General features: G+C 34.3%; 2 protein-coding genes across 6 annotated transcripts in view; one reads left to right on the top strand and one right to left on the bottom strand.

The window, feature by feature from the left end:
• Window positions 1-1,224: 1,224 nt before the first annotated feature.
• On the top strand, window positions 1,225-16,035 carry LOC117421181 (translation machinery-associated protein 16-like). Of its 2 annotated transcripts, none has more exons than XM_059031247.1 (7): window positions 1,225-1,290; window positions 2,196-2,314; window positions 4,426-4,463; window positions 4,573-4,657; window positions 9,287-9,435; window positions 11,701-11,743; window positions 13,252-16,035. In XM_059031247.1, exons 1-7 carry the CDS (start codon window positions 1,288-1,290, stop codon window positions 13,451-13,453), a joined length of 639 nt encoding a protein of 212 aa, XP_058887230.1. In that variant the 5' UTR covers window positions 1,225-1,287; the 3' UTR covers window positions 13,454-16,035. The 2 variants fall into 2 exon arrangements, with proteins under 2 accessions (XP_058887230.1, XP_033891133.3); XM_034035242.3 differs by lacking the exon at window positions 1,225-1,290 and adding an exon at window positions 1,297-1,499.
• Window positions 16,036-16,055: 20 nt separating this feature from the next.
• Window positions 16,056-18,102, bottom strand: part of LOC117421180 (uncharacterized) — a 100,536-nt gene continuing 98,489 nt past the window's right edge. For all 4 annotated transcript variants that reach the window (XM_034035241.3, XM_059031216.1, XM_059031227.1 and 1 more), the window contains one exon: window positions 16,056-16,360. In XM_034035241.3, coding sequence (XP_033891132.3) covers window positions 16,059-16,360 — 302 coding nt within the window. In that variant the 3' untranslated portion in view covers window positions 16,056-16,058. The remainder of the gene's footprint in view (window positions 16,361-18,102) is intronic.

Here is an 18,102-nt window from a genome sequence, read left to right as displayed (position 1 = left end):
ATGCACATGGATCAGGGAGTGGTTAACATGTAGAAAACAGAAAGTACTGATTAGAGGAGAAACCTCTAAATGGAGCGAGGTAACCAGTGGTGTACCACAGGGATCAGTATTAGGTCCTCTGCTATTCCTAATCTACATTAATGATTTAGATTCTGGTATAGTAAGCAAACTTGTTAAATTTGCAGGCGACACAAAAATAGGAGGAGTGGCAAACACAGTTGCAGCAGCAAAGGTCATTCAAAATGATTTAGACAGCATTCAAAACTGGGCAGACAAATGGCAAATGACATTTAATAGAGAAAAGTGTAAAGTATTGCACGCAGACAATAAAAATGTGCATTATAAATATCATATGGGAGATACTGAAATTGAAGAAGGAATCTATGAAAAAGACCTAGGAGTTTATGTTGACTCAGAAATGTCTTCATCTAGACAATGTGGGGAAGCTATAAAAAAGGCCAACAAGATGCTCGAATATGTTGTGAGAAGTGTTGAATTTAAATCAAGGGAAGTAATGTTAAAACTTTACAATGCATTAGTAAAACCTCACTTAGAATATTGTGTTCAGTTCTGGTCACCTCGTTACAAAAAGGATATTCTTGCTTTAGAAAGAGTGCAAAGAAGAGCATCCAGAATTATCCCGGGTTTAAAAGGCATGTCGTATGCAGACAGGCTAAAAGAACTGAATCTATTCAGTCTTGAACAAAGAAGACTACGCGGTGATCTGAATCAAGCGTTCACCTAAAATGGTATAGGCAATGTCGACCCAGGGGACTTTTTTGACCTGAAAAAAGAAACAAGAACCAGGGGTCACACACGGAGATTATTTAAAGGGGCATTCAGAACAGAAAATAGGAGGCACTTTTTTACACAGAGAATTGTGAGGGTATGGAAGCAACTCCCCAGTTATGTTGTTGAAGCTGACACCCTGGGATCCTTCAAGAAGCTGCTTGATGAGATTCTGGGATCAATAAGCTACTAACAACCAAACGTGCAAGATGGGCTGAATGGCCTCCTCTCGTTTGTAAACTTTCTTATGTTCTTAATACAAATCACAACTAAATCGGCTTCCATGTTTGTTCTCTATGATTTGCAGCTAACCTCCAAATCATGTCCAAGCTCCGGCTACACAGACCGTGATGTCAGACGTGACGTCATACGTAATCTCCCGTCTGCAATCTAGCCGTCAAAAAATGTATAGTGAACGCAGCCTTAGATCGAGAGAGATAATCATGTGGCTTCCCTTATGACTTCCCACATTTTAATCTTTCCATTTAAAATAAAACAATGGTATGTAGCGAAAGTAGTTATATTCCTCTTCAAGTATGTTATTATGAATGTACGTTTTTTTTCGGCACTGCTTGCTCTTCATAGATAAAAGTTATCCGGAACTGTATGTTGTACTATCCCAGTTTGTTGCACGGAACACAAATAACAGTGCAGCCTTTCCACTTTGCTACGTTGATACGAACACGTGTTTGAGATATTTTCAAAGAATGGTAAGTGTTCTATAAGTTGTAGTAGATATTCTTAATTAAAGCTGATCATGTTGAAACAAAAAAATCATATATTGGGGGGGAGAGTTCGGTTTAATCAAGCTTTATACGTTTGGGAAACCACCTGTACTCAACGTGCATGAAGCCGTTTTTCTTGCAAGATACATATTGTTGATTCATATTTTCACAGTATGTTTAGTAAAAAACAAAACAAAAAGAAAAAAAAAAAAAACAGTATTAGCTCTTCTGGTTGTATTCTATGATTCTTACCAACTATGACTAGTCTTACCAAAGAAATTGCGACAACAGAACTTGTATACAGTAACTAAGTTAGATTGCTGGTTGTTTTATTGTTTATTAAGTAAAATCTGTTAAGTATAACTTTCCAATGTAATACGCACGCAATACTACGTTTTACGTCGGCATCCCAAATTATATATATATATATATATATATATATATATATATATATATTAGTGTTTGTATAGTATATATTACATGTGTTATGCAGCAGCCAAAGTGGTGGTGGTTACTTTGGTGTTGTATGCAGTGCAGTTATTTAGTTACAACACGTTTCACCCCAGTGCATTTTAGGCATGGTTATGTTGGGGTGGTGGGGTATCAATGCACAGCAATGCATGCAATGTTTGTTACACTCCTCTGGATTATTTATTTTCCATGTAACTGTTTTCTTCGAAGCCGAAAGCACCTAAAGCACTCAAAGGTAAAGGGGCAGTGGAGAAGAAAGTTGTGCACCCATACAGTAGAAAAGCTGCTCAGATGGCAAGAGGGGTAAACAAACAGGAAAAAAAAGAAAGGTAAGAAACCTCTCTAGACTCCCTATTTGAACACTTGTGTAAAGTACATGTATTTTTTTCAGTGTTTTCTAATTGTATATTGATCCAGATATCTTGATTCATTGTAATTCTAAATACACATAAAAGTATTGACACCTGATGCTTATTATACCATAATTCAAGTTATAATAAGCATAGTAAATGTTAAAAACTTTTCTAGTAAAACAAAAAGCAAAATACACAATTTCTAGTAATTTAACAAATAATCTTTTATAAAACACAAGCAAACTTATTTTAATTTAAAGTATTTGTTAATGACACAAGTATTGGCACCTCTGCTTTAGTATTTCATGTGTCCTCCTTTTGCTTTTATTATGGCTTTCAAACGTTTATGATAATTTGTAACCAGTGTGTTACATCTTGATGGTGAAATCTGGGCCCATTCTGTCTTTCAGCTCAGACAGATTGGGTACACACTTGGCTACAGCTTTTTTCAGATCCAAAATAATTTCTATTGGATTGAGATCTGGTGATTGCAAAGGCCATTACAGAACTTTTATCATTGCTGTCTTCAAGAATTCCATAGTTGACTTAGCCGTATGCTTTGGGTCGTTGTCGTGTTGGAAGATAAACTGTATGCCAGTCAGCCTTCGAGCAGATACTATCGTTGTACTTTGTAGAATGTATTGATACATGGCTGCATTCATTCGATCTTCAAGTACATGAATGTCTCCAGTCCCCGAACTGCTAAGCCACCTCCATGTTTAACTGTAGTTACATGGTTTTCGTCATTGAAGGTTTTCCCTTTTTTCTCCAAACATACTGTGGTCCATTTTTGGGGAACAGTTATATTTTGGTCTCATTGGACCTGATAATTTTGTTGAAGAATGCTTCACATTCCTGTTCATATTTCTAGGCAGATTTTGAGACGGTATAGGTGCATACAGCTCCTTGTGTTCAGGTGCCTTTATACAGTTCTTTCATGAGCTGGATTTCTTTTAGCTGCTTGAGTGATTCTCCTGCCTGCTGAACCTGTAATTATCTTTGGACGTCCACTTCTTTCAAGAGTTTGTTGAATTTGTTCTGTAGTACTTCTTGGTTATTGCTCTGATTGTGAAATTTGATATTCAATATTCCTTTCTTTGTCCTGTAGCCATTTCCTTTGTTGTAATTTGTTACGAGTGCTTTTCTCAAACGGGAATCCAGTCCTTTGTCTTGACCATCATCTGCTGTGTTGCCAAAACGTTCTTCAACAGATGTTGGAAATTGGAAAAATTGACCTATTTTTGGGGGTATTGAGTTTATAATGCAGCTTAGTTACTGTGTAATGGTTTTCAATATATATATATATATATATATATATATATATATATATATATATATATATATATATATATATATATATATATATATATTACATTTTTACAGACTTATGTCAAGAACAAATATTTGAAATTGCTTAAGTGCTTTTTTCTTTTTTTTGATATAAGATTGTTTGTTTAACTTCCAGAAATTGTGTGTTTGGGTCTTTGTCATATTAATTAGTGGCTACTAAATGCTTGTATTTAACATGTTTTCTTCAATTATCTTAAGTGTAGGGTGCCAGTACTTTTTGTATGCAACTAAGTAGCATAGTCATATTGTGGAGAGACCCCTACCTATGCTCAGCAGACACAGTTAGACATTCTGACAGGTTTACATAATATCATCATCTTCTTCTTCTCAACTAGTATGGACCAGTCCTGTTTTTTCAGCTTGACAGATTTGTGTCCACAAAAAGCTAGGGTACCCCTGGATTGCTTTCGGCAACAAAATATTAACTTACTATAGTTAGCCCATTCACAGAATGATGTGAGCATCAATAATATATTGAATATATTAATGTCTGTGGAAGCAGTCACAGCATATACAGTGCTAAGTGAGCACCTTGACCTTGATTACATTTTGTTTTCTCACACTCCCTATCTGCTTTGAAACTGATCATTTATTTGACGTATGATAGAAAGAAAAAAAATTCGCACTACACATAAAGATAATAAATGTAACAATGTTTTATGCAATTTTCCTAATCACAAATTATTTTTCACGTTACTTGTTGATTTATGTGATAAATGCATCATCATTTTTTGCAGAAAAAAGAATGAGAAAGCTATACGTCTCAGTTCTACAGGTAAGTTTAGGAGACCTGACCCAAATATATAGTTACTGACTTTTTTAATTTACATTTTGAACATTAAATATTTGATACACTATTATATATAATATTTTTTTTTTATTAGGTGAAAAACTGCTTTGGTTTCAGAGCCAACTTGATCCTAGCAAAACGGAGTATAGTAAGAAAGAAGCATGTGCAATTATAGAAAGGTAAGCATTTAATCAATTCCATTTAATACCACTTGAAAAAGACTAAGTTAAAATGGTGATAATAAGCTGACTTTATCACAAATTCATATAACAAATATTCCTGCTTTATGTTGGGTACTGAATTAATTACAATAGAGTTCGCTCATAAAATGTAATTTCAATCACTACAGTTTACTATATTGTACATGAAATGAGATAACTAATCCGGATCTTGTCCCAACTGACTTTGATTATATTATTTCTGAGACATTTCAATGTAATTATAGCAAGAGGAGGGTGACATTACCCTGAGATATATTTAACCGTTTTGACTGCATATTGTGATATAAAAAGTAAAAATAGAGAAGTGGAAGCTTATTGCAGAAAATAAACACGAGTTATGGAAAAAGGCAGTTTACACCTGGACCAGGGGTGAAATTCTGCTGGTACTCAGTACTGAGGCTTATTGTATCTGCTTTACATCCACTGCGCATGCATGCCATCCACTCTTACAGCTGTTTATTTTACACAGTCCACTGGCGTTCTGTTAGAAAACAGACTTGTCACACACACAAACTAAACAATCATTAAAATATTATCGAAATGAACCAATGGCAATGGATGATCTATTTACCTTAGTTCTTGGCAACAAGGTCATGAGAAATTATTTGGCAGCTTTGGTGCCAATCATTATTAAACCAATCGGTCAGTCTCATCCAGCTATGGATTTATACGATTGGTCAGTAATGTTGTCGGTACCCTCCCCTGATCGACTACTAATTCTTTAAGATACGGAAAGTAAGACGGTTGTTCATTGAACGAATGTAAATTTACAGTTATGAAATGTTTAATTTAGTCTCCTGATTTAATAGTTTAGTTTTTCAATGAGGCATGTGAACTAAAATTGATTTAAAAGTAAAATGTATATCAATGAATTGTGGGAACCACTCTACAGAGAAATAATATATAATTATTTTCTTAATGTACATGATGAAACTAGTGAGTAACTGAGTTTTTGAATGTTAATCTCATGAAGATAAACATTAAAGTCATGCTTGTGTCCACGTAGCTCCATAAAGTTTTGTGTTAAATTAAACTTTATAAGTCCAGTTGGTTAATGATTTGGAAGTTGCTTGACCATTTTGCGAGGGGGAAAATGATACTTATAGTAATTAATTATATAAGTCTAGCTGGAACTTTTTGTTTGAGTGAATTTTTTTTTTATATTACCACCAGCTGTTAAACAACAGTAATTACTATTGTTGATGTTCATGTAACATTTTAAAAAATAGTTTCATTTGTATCTAAAAGCATTCGAATACAATATGTCTTTATTTCACTTCTCCAATGTTGATGAAGGCTGTAGCAGCTAAACACACCCACTGTTCTCCCTTTCTTTTCTTAATAAACATGTTGCATTTTTAAACAGTTTTATGCTGATTCATAATGTAGAGGGTAGAGTTAATTTAAGTATTTGTCCTGCTGACAAGCAAATCTGTTTAAAAAAAAAAAAAAAAAAAAAGTCTCCTGAAAGTGTGCGGCGACGATGATCGCTCCATAATGAAAAATCAATTGAAGAAAGTGTACAGTATGTATAACATTGACATCATTCCACCACGTTTCCTCTTGTTCAGCTTTGAAAAGCCTTTTCAAAAGCTATTTTTTTCTTCTGGAGTAGTTCATGGTAATTTAATAGACAGAAACACAACAGAGAAGCACACGTATGTCATTGTGGAATACGTAAAATAATAATAATAATAATTAAAATAAATATTCTAAGCCAAGGCTATCAATCATGGGGTTTCCATGCAGGTCAGTCTAGGGATATATAATCACATCTCCGCCGGTTTTCAGCCACAGTGATCTGCAATACCTGTTGGTCAGTTTTATACCTCCGAGTTTATTTTTAAAGAATGAGTCGTAAGATAAATTAGTTGAAACAGTATTCACTACAAACGACACGACACCCCACTAACATTACATTATTAATTACATAACATTTGAAAATCAATTTCAGCAAGAGCAGTAAAATACATAATTAACCAGCCAGGTACGAGGTATTTTGCTTTATTACAGCAGCTTAGATTCACTCGTGTACTAGTTCTCTGTGCATGGAAACCACATTTTCACAAAATGTCCACAAAATTTCACTAGTAATCTTCAAAAACAGCACAAGTTCTTTACTCATAGCTAATTTACATATCAACCCCCACTTTTCCCATTCATTTGCATGACGTCGGGTGAAAAGCCTGGTTTACTCGAGTAAAACAAACTGTGTGTCTGGAAACCCAAAAAAGCATTTTACACGAGACATTTTTCTCAAGCTAAAAAAAAACATGCATGGAAACCCCATGATTGTAGCATGGCCAAGTCCTGTTGTAAGTGCATAGCCAGGGTCTGTAAAGTATGGGGATGATTTTACAGAATACTAGGGATTAAAATGGCCAAGCCAAGTACATAATTTTTAATAATAGTGCCTGCTAAATTAAAAAATGTCAGCCTCTATTGTACATCATTTGATTAAGACCTTTTCATATGATTTTTTTAAGCACTGATATTATATATATATATATATATATATATATATATATATATATATATATATATATATATCCATCCTCTTTTAGGATATTTCAGTATTTTCAGCTTCTTTGTTTGTGGTGAATTGGTTGTTTAAGGCTTATTATGTATTCAATTATTGTCTACTGATGTCTATACATTTTAGAAGTATGTATTCATTGGTACTTTTTTTTTTTTTTTTGTATATATAAATGTTTACACCCGGCTGCGCATAGGAGTACCTGCACTTTTTGTTGAATTTCACCTCTGACCTGGACTAAAACCTGCTTAACAAAAAATATAAAATGGTCTTAATCAACCAATCTTCAGTGCATACGGGACCCAGTTTTGATCACAAGACAAAGCACTAATGCTAGGCAAAGTTATAGTGTGCTGCTCTGTAAATTATAGTTTTCAATCAAACAGTTTCACTGTTTTTTTAACTATATGAAGCTCATACTTCATAGATTTTATTATAAGCACATATCCAGTTCGTATTGGCTTTAATATACACTACCTGGATATTCAGAAAAAAAGGACATTAAAATAAAAACTGCATTAACAAAATAAAATGCTTAACAATAAACGACTTCCATGAATTATGAAGTACAAAGTGTATTTATTTCTAAAAAGGTTTTGTTTCATACAAATCTATGTTTTTCAGAGCAACAATAACGTTAATTTAATTCCATATTATACTGATACACAGCAGTGTGGAGTAGTGGTTAGGGCTCTGGACTCTTGATCAGAGGGTTGTGGGTTCAATCCCCAGTGGGGGACACTGCTGCTGTACCCTTGAGCAAGGTACTTTACCTAGATTGCTCCAGTAAAAACCCCACTGTATAATTGTATGTAAAAATAAGGTGATATCTTGTAACAATTGTAAGTCGTCCTGGATAAGGGCGTCGGCTAAGAAATAAATAATAATAATACACCTTGGGCACTGTACCCAATATAAGCTCCTGTGGTGGGATGTTTGCTATAATGGAAAAAAAATGCTTATTTTATTATCTAAAAATCACTGTAAATGCATGCAAAGTACTCCACATTAAAGGGGAAGTCAGTTTCTCTTAAATTTCTAGCCCTATTCTGCCTCCCACTTTCCATGGATTAGTCAAATTGCACCAGCATATGTTTGCTCTGTTCAGAATCAAAACATGGGAGATATGGCAGGACATAATGCAATCACTCTTGAGTTTGCAAATTGCCTTGCCTTTTGCGTTTATCAAAATTGGGCCCCTGGTCTTTTAAAATAGGTTTTCAAAATAGCTATTAAAAAAAAAAAAAAAAAGTATTTAGGGTACCTCAAGTAACCAAACTCAATGGACAATACCCCCTTTGCAATTATAATATGTGAGCAACAGCAATATATTGTGTATTGGTTTTCGAAAAGTTTGAAAAATATGGAGAAACTATTGGTCAAAAGGTCCAAAGACATCCTTTCGGTTATTATGTTGGATAACCGATCTGGTAAACAATGTGAATAGAAAAAAAAAAATAATGAGTATCATATTCCCTCTCTTGTTTATTAAAAAAATAATGAGTATCATATTCCCTCTCCTCATTAAGGAGTCTGGGTCTTTTTACAGTATAGTTTTCTCATCTTAAAGTGAACAGAGTTGCAGCAGATTGTTGCTCTCTACAATATAATGAAATATATATTTAAAAATCTCTCAAATATCCCAGAAGTGTACTAATGCATGGATGGGCAACAAACAATGTATCAAAGATTTTTCAAATTATCTCATTTGATTTATTGTGCTGTTTCACCGTTCCGTTAAATCTCAGGAACAGTGGGATCTGGCTGACAGAAGCATTAATAGTCAGTATGGAAGCGTGCAGCTTGTTGTAACATGCTGACATAGAATTATCGACTCGCTTTTCAGAAGAATAAATGCGATTTAAATGGAATGTACGCATTTATTTTACATTCAATCCAGTTAAAAGTATACTAATATATAAAACATTTTAATAAGACTTGACATTTGTGTGACTCATAAGCATGTGCCCTTTGAGAGCAAAGCATAAACCAAGTACATTTCTGCTTCCCATGTGCTATTTTCTGTGGTTTTCCTCCTTCCATTCCCACAGGTATTTGCATCGATTTGACAGTGAGCTGGAACAGATAGAACTAGTGAATGGCATTAAAGGCAGGCAAGGAAGACAGCACAGCTCCCGAGAGAATGTCATCAAACAGACCATTGAACGGGAGAGAATGCAGTACGAGGGATATGGAATAGGTTTGACTTTCTTTCCATCATCATTAATAATTATGTTAGACATTTTCATAATACTCTGCCTAATTGAAAGCAGGAGCATAAAAAGCTTATAGAAGCTAGGGAAGCTTATCCTTTTTTCTTTATTTATACTATCTTGATTTCAGGGTTGTTCAGAGAGTCAAAAAATAAGTCTGAATGGCATCAAATATTAAAACATACTGCATTGGACAACAATGAGAATGCACAATAAAAACTAAGGATCTTGTAGGTACTACACCTGTGTTATATAAATATATATATACTGTCATCTCTGCTTCTAGAGCCAAACAAAACATTCCAATTGCAAGAATTCCATTTTGTACCCATCGCTGTACCAGACTGTGTTACCCTAACAGCACTAGCAAAGCTTCTGTTGATGTGTGTGCTGGTTCATGTGTGTGGCAGAAATAGGGAACAAAAAAGTGGAAACACTGTTTTATAGGAGAATTGTTGTAGTGCTTTGTTATGTATCTAATGGTTGTTAATGAAAATTGTAGGGTTGATAAATTAGCTTTGCAATATTGGTGGGCCCAGAGGAGTTAAAAGGTACGTGGTTTTATTGAAATGAGGGAGTCTGTTCAATGCCTGACAGTTGGGATTCTTCAAGCAAGCTCATAGCCAGGTAAAGACCTAGATAAAAATGATTGCAAACATCATACAAATTAAAATAGCATTTGAAGCTATTTACCATTTAAGAGTCAACACATATATTGTGATTTGGGGTCTTGTAGCATTGTTAAATTCCTTAACATAAGTTCATGCTGTAAAAGGCACATTTTATGAGCTCCATTGTAATAATCATGGGATTAGAAAACTGAAATATATCCTGAAGTTGATTTTCTGGAATTCTTACTAGTTGAAGAAATGTTATAAATGGTAGTTGAGGTGAATTCCACAGAGCTGAGGACTCGTTTGTCATACAATGTGGGAAGATTTTCTACCTGGGATTTATTTGATTCACTGTTAATGTGTTTTCTTGGCTCTGTGGATATGACTAAATGCACATAAAAGTATAAATATTGGGTGATTCTGGTCAAATAGCGACTCTGTTGCTTGTTTAATGAAGTGACATTCTCACTGGTATTTCAACAATCAGGTCATCTCGTCTCGCTTAAATCCATAGGGATGTGATTCTGGAATTGTGGATAAAGAACAACCGTTTTAAACACTTAGCAATTTTATGTCCAGAGATGTGGTAATGGAGGACCTAAAACACTTTTGTTTTAATTAATAATGCACAGCTTTTTAATACTGTAAAGTCTCCTGAATAAAAATGCATTTACTGGATGATCCACACAGGAACTGTAACTTTTTTTTCCAATTTGACTGGTATTTAGGAATATCTAAATGCTCTTTTCAGGACAGAAATGTGCATAATATATATATATATATATATATATATATATAATATATATATATATATAATATATATATATATATATATATATATATATATATATATATATATATATATATATATATATATATATATATATATATCAATCAAATACAAAATACTGCATGTCTTGGTATGGGGAAAAAAAAAAAAAAAACTCTTGTCATGTCCAGTTTGTTTTTTCAGTCTAAAGGTTTAAACTGTGGGATTGTGAACTATGTCAAAATAACTACTGTTAATTTCAAACTAAACATATGTAATAGCAGTTTTACATTTGGTAACACAACTGGAATAATTTAATTTATTTTTAATTAATTTTATTTTTTAAATATACAGGCAACTGTTTTTAAATATAACATACTTTGTTTGCATAAATACATGCTATGCTATACATGCATCCTTTGTAGCTGGACTGCTGCAGTTTTTGGTTATAACCCCCTCCAGGAGGTCATGACCACAGGTGTATTAATATTTTCTTCAAAATGTGTCAGCCATTTAAAAATAAAAGAAACAGGCTAACAATTATTTACAGATCACTCTAAGCCAGTATTGTTTTATGTGGCATCTGTTGGAGTTAGAACCTTTTTTTTTTTTTTTTTTTTTTTTTTTCTTGTAGCGACACAAAAATATTATTTATATACCTATAGTTCACTCTACCAAGTATGAAAAATAAGCTAATCAAACTCACCTGAGAATGAGCCCACGTTCAGTTACTGCCATCAGGCACCACTGGTGTAGGGCAGTTAAAAAATGGCAAGAGGTATATTCTACTTCCCTGACCAGATGTCTGCGGAGAACCTGACTACTGGTAATATTAAACTTCTCTCTCTTCTTTTTTTTTTTTTTTACAGAAATTCCAGATATTATGAATGGTAAACATCTTAAAATGTTCAGGTGCGTATTATCTGATCAAATGTTATGGTTGCCAGAAAAATGTTGTATTGATTTCCTTTTCTTCTAAGAAAGCTGTTTCCTATTCAAGACAGCTGCTCCTCTGTCATGTTCTATACAACATACCATGGCCAACGCAGATCTGCTACCCAGTTTTACCACTATTTTTAAAAACTTTAAAAAGCTATTTTATTTAGCTTTTACCCACTGGCTGCACTGAGCCTCTTGCTCTGTGAAAGTGTTCAAACTGTTTATTGTTGTAGTGACCTAATATGGGACCACTCTGGTTATACACAGCAAGGTAACTTGAGGTTTCCAGTCTCCTTGAAACTGTTGTTGAGCTTTCTGAGGAAGGATCGTGCTGTCTATCCATTAAAAAAAAAAAAGCCTACATGTAGTTATGCAGGAGCTGGCTACATGGTTTTATAAGTGTCATAATATCATAAATAATCATGTCACTGCTTTTAGACAGATTAGTTCTTCCATGGGCTATATTCTGAAAATATATTTTCCCAGTGCACTGTAATGTTCTCATATTTAAAATACGGTGGAACGCTTTCATGAATATTCAGCTTTAACCTCCTTTCTTAGTAAAATACATATTCCATGATGCATAGCAGCATGTTTAATCAGTCAATGGAAAAGGAACCTGCACTATGGGTTTATAATCCAGATTTCCTGCCCCTCTTTACCCCCATAATTTTGCATACAGATTCAATTCAGCTATACACCCCACTGGGATAATTCACAGCTGGGATTTATTGGAACATTTTTAGAGGTGGTTGATGAATCCTCCAAGCTGTAAAGGTGTTGGGCTGGGTTTTTAGTTATACAATAAATTATTCATGCATCTAAACTAGAAATAAACAGCTTTTGTTCAATTTACAAAATAAAGTGGACAAAAGCTTTGTAAATCTAGCGATTCCTTTTGAAGTTCTTTATTGTGGATAATGTTGTCCAGATGTGCTGCTGTTGATTTTTATATTGATGGTTCGTAGAGGTTTAATTATTTCATGAATCATTATTTTGTGACGTTTTAGCAGCATTTTACATCTTCCTTATCTTTATTGTGACACTATCAGCATCTACTGTTGTCTTGTTCTCACATGTTTGCCTGTTTGGGAATGCTGCCAACATGCCAGTCACTGACCTCAGGTTCAGGTTGAATGTCTGCTTGATGGCCACTATTATCAGACACAGTACAGTAGTTATTATTTTGCTGCTTCCATTCAATCAATACATATGTATATACACTACCTGTTTACCACTTCTGTATCTTCCAGCACTGGCCAGTAATCTGGGTACATGACTGTTTTTTATTTATTTTTATTTTTTAAATTTATTTAGAAAGCACACACTTGAAGGTTTCATGTTTTTACTGACCAACAACCTACTCAACTTTAATACCCAAATCAAAACTGCCTGCTATACATTACGTAATGTTTGAAAGCCTGCTTTAATTATTCAAATTCTTATATCTATGTCTATATATCTCAATTGGTTTTGGACAGGGAATGGAATGGGGATCTGAAAAAGCTGCCAAATATTAAAATAAAGACACTTTCATCAAAGAGTTTGGATTCCACAAAGAAAGACTGTAACAATGGAATTGAAGATGGGCCAAATGAGGACAAGGACAGTTTAACAGCACAGGCAGATGAGGATGAGGAGGAGGAGGAGGATGATGATGATGATGATGATGATGATAAGTAATTTGCTGGGACATCAGTTCAAATGAAGATTTTATTTTTGCAACATCAAATGAAAATATGTTGGAGAAACTTTCTTTCTAGAAACTGAGTGTGTTTGCTGTGTAGCCTACTGTAAGTGTGTTTTTGTTTGAAAGAAAATAATCTATTTTAAATAACTTTAGTGGTCATGAGGCTTTGTAATTACTGTTCTGCACAGTTAATCATACATAACCTTGGTGTAAAAAAACAAAAAACACAGCCTCAGATGAAACTTAAAAACACAGCCTCAGATGAAACTTAATTAAAAAAAAAATTTAAAAAAAAAAACTTGCATCGCAGTTAAATCAGATGTACTTTCTGTTGTCTTGGTTCAGTTCAAACACAGCACCTCTTGGTTTGGTTTATATAGTTCCATTCCCACTGTCTCTATATTGCACTGCACAAGCCAACAAAACATTTGAAGTGAAGTTTCAGTTTTCCATTGTTTATATGTTATTGTTCGGTCCAAGAGCAGCATGCCAGTATGTAGTCCTGTTTTCCTCCAAGTTCAGTAGCCTCCATTCACTCATGCTTTGATGTGTTTTGAATTCTTAAGTCATTTTAAAACTGTATGTGTTGCTTTTGTTTTCCAAGACCTCAGACCTTTCCAAGAATCAGTTCCGTGCTGGATGGTCAAACGGAGAGTGCCTCCAGCTCGGGATTGTGATATAACATTAAAAGAACAAAGAACCAAACTGGAGTGTATGAAAATACCTACTGGAAATATGTTGCTTGGAGGGATTCCAGAACCATTGTTAATCTGGTCAGCTACTGGTTCTGCAATTGCATGGCAGCCACAACGTGCACAAATCATCCACCCAGTTGTGCATGCTGTGTAGTTGAAAGCGTAGACGGCCTGAAGCGGGATATATACTAGTTGCTTTAGCTGATCTCTCATACCTATACCAGTTGGATGCAAGCAAGTTCCAAATTATGTTTGGTGGGGACTTGGCTAATCTATGAAATAATATTTTGAAAATAAATATAGTTACCCCTACACTAATTAGAAGATATTCCTATTCAGTGACTATTGATAACATTTTTAATCAATGACTGGTTGGGGGTAAAACTGCTGATTTTACAGAACAAGCTAGAAACAAGCATGGCACATGTAGAAGCGCTTAATGTAACCTTCCAGGTTATTTATTATAGTCTTTTTAAACATCAATGTTTTGCTTTCTTTTTAGAAAAGAGGTGGTTAACTCTACTTTGATGATTAATGCTGTGTGAATATGGCCCACAATACCCATTTGTTATCAGTGCTATTTTTGATTGATTGATTTATTTTAATTTAAAATGAATACTCTTATGTTAAACATCATCTTCTAACAATAATAAAACAAATAAGTCATGTATTTTGAAATTACATAAGAAATTCAAGGAGTAATACTAAGAATGTCTTCACACTTCAGCGCTAGGATGTTGATTCATATAATGTGTTCCTTGTTGAACAGGCTACCAAAAGATTTGATGATAACAATTACTTTGAATATATTTGCTCTGCACAAATTATTAGTATCAGTCTTGTTATAGTGACCAGTTGTATTCCTTTGAAAAATACTAGAAATAAACAATTTAAAATCCTTAAATGATGTAAGATGGTATAAGATTCCACTCCACTTGACGTCTAAAAGAAATGCAACAGTTTACTGATTAGAAATGATGGTTATTTTAGACAATGCATAATGTATAGATGCACATATTTATTGCACCATTGGTTAGTTTTTACAAGTAACTTCACACCTTCATTTGTTGCTGCAGTGCTAAATTGTACCTTAGAGCTTAGCTGAACACTAAACTGTGTTTAGTTTGTTTGCTCCACAATAATGTGTCATACATATTCAGTGATTGTTCTATTAAGATGTCACAGCCATGGTCCATAACACTTCATGTATCTGTTTATTGTTAAAAAAAAAACAAAAAAAACATAACAACCACAAACATATACTGTAATATAGGCTGGTTTCTGTATCTCTTAAATGACCTAACATTAAGAATAGTAATGTTTTAGTGTCTCTGTTGGATTTGAGGTAGCCCAAATCACCATTGGCATGTCTGAAATAATTACAGAAAAGTCTTGTAATGTTTACTAGTCTCCTTTATTTTATAAAATGTAATATTGTAGTGCAATGTACCTCTTGTGTAGTCTTTCAATTAGCAGGTAGTCCATTTTAAAGTCATTGATGAGTTTTCTTGATAGTTCATTGTCAATACAGGGCTATGTTTTTTGAATGTCTCAACAACTAATTGAAACCTCTGCCACTATAACTCACCACAAACTCAGAACCGCAAGTAAAACATGAGAATGGTTAATACTGTCCTTAATGTCCTCTTAAAAGTGCTCTGATCCAAGACCTAGTACATTTACCACTGCACTTTCCAACCATTGTAGAACTAACAGACTTCATATTCCTCAGACTATAAACATTTTTGTATAATTTTTCACCAAGTGTATCCTCGTTCAGATGGTCCAGCTTTTAAACAGTTATAACATCACCATCACTGCTTTGTACTTTGTAGTGTCTGTGGCTGATGTCGTCCCACAAAGCCACAGGTAGTTCTTACTCACAAAATAAAAAACAACATTGTCAGACAGGTGCAACTTCAGGTACAGCACCCCCACCTGGTCGCTGAGCGTTTGTTTCTGTTTGTGACACTGGTACTGCCACAGAGTCTTTATTCCCGTTGCTCTGATTAATGGACAAGATCTTTTCCTCAGTGTTTTTAGAAGTGTTCGGGCAGTTCTGAACAAAGATGACCCGATTGTATGCTTTAAGCCTCCGCCATAGTTGAACATAGACTTTGCACTGAACGTACATAAAGACAAGGCCTCCTGTAAATCCAATGGCTACAACAACCAGCTTGGTCCAGAATGGCCACTCAAGGATACCTGTAAAATGAATAAAATGTAACTAAAACTTGATAACTGTACATTAAATTAATAAGTTATATTACAATACTGTGGAAGTTTCAGTGGCTTACACAGTGTTTTTACACAATATTAATAGTTCCAAATTTCTGGAAAACATGATGCGATTGTCATGGGCGAATCCCCTGCAAAGACATGTGTACCCGTGTGCAAAACAACTTACCTTGCATTGAAATATGTGCCTGTGAGAGTGGGAACATGCCTTAATCCCAATGTAGATACCATCACAAGTGATAATGAAGATTGAGGCACATTATTCAAGATATGGTAGAGGCACAGAAATGCCCTTTTAATTTATTTTTATATTATTATTTGTTTATTTAGCAGACGCCTTTATCCAAGGCGACTTACAGAGACTAGGGTGTGTGAACTATGTACCAGCTGCAGAGACACTTACAATTACATCTCACCCGAAAGACGGAGCACAAGGAGGTTAAGTGACTTGCTCAGGGTCACACAATGAGTCAGTGGCTGAGGTGGGATTTGAACCGGGGACTTCCTGGTTACAAACCCTTTTCTTTAACCACTGGACCACACAACCTCTAAAAAAAAGGTTTCTTAAAACTTCATCATAAGGCTCATAAAGTGTTTGTTTGTCATTATTACAATTTGTTAAAAACAAACGTTTCAGTTTTACCTTGTTCAATTACAAAAGAACAAATAAAAGTTAATTAAAGTGTTAAATGTGTCTTTTTTAATGAAAACTTTTCATTGTGTACAATTACCCATGTTCTATGGCTAAACAACATTTTCTGAGAGTGGTCATAAAACAGCATGTATTACTATGATATGCAACACCTTTTCATAACCACAACAGGGCTTAAAATGAAGCGGACATCCTTAGGAACATTTTAAGGCCTGTTGTGCTTTTCTGTATGGGGGGGGGGATTAAACTCAAAATTTAGCCCCGCATTATGAAATTCACCATTCACCTATTTCCCTCCCTACCCAAAGTGAAGGGAAAAGTAATATCAAGTTCAGCTCATTATTAACTGTAATCTGTCAGTCCCCATTATGCTTTCTTTCCTTTGTTACTTTTTCCATACATACCATGGTTTAGTGAGATCAGTCCATGTTAGTCATTTATATAAAGTAATTATATCTTCTCAAAATATTGTTAAAACGAGAGGTCAAAAAATTGGCTGGCAATGTAGATTGAAGTGCTTAAAGAAAGGCAAAAAGTATGCCCACATGTCAATGTACAGTATTTACGTCCTATTACCACATCTCCTGCTATCCCTGATCTATAGATAGTATGACCATTTTAGTTACGGAATGGCATCTATTTTTCCCATAATTATCCCTGATGGCTTTTTCAAAAACATTTTCAACAGGGAAATGCATACATGTCAGATAATGAATAAAATGATGGCTTACATTACAGTGACCCATTTCATGATACCACAGAAAAAATACAGCGAGATCTTATAAAAGTTTTATTCTGTGATGTACGATTTGAAAATCTAGCAAACTTCACACTGTAAACAATGTCACAATTTTCTCTTTAAATGGTTGGTTTAACACATTATTAAAGTATACTATACTATCAATATGTGGAATGAATTTTGACAAACTCTTGTAGACAAATTCTACATCTGTCCTTGCAAGTACTTACTTTACTGGCAATCCATCACATTTCATGAGTACCTTAAAAAGTTTTAATTTCCCCATGTGGAAGAAACTCCTGGCAGCACTGAATACAG

Source organism: Acipenser ruthenus, chromosome 1, assembly GCF_902713425.1.
Source record: "Acipenser ruthenus chromosome 1, fAciRut3.2 maternal haplotype, whole genome shotgun sequence".
Taxonomy (NCBI): domain Eukaryota; kingdom Metazoa; phylum Chordata; class Actinopteri; order Acipenseriformes; family Acipenseridae; genus Acipenser; species Acipenser ruthenus.
Note: the sequence above shows the minus strand (reverse complement) of the source record. Positions and strands in the feature narration are given on the sequence as shown.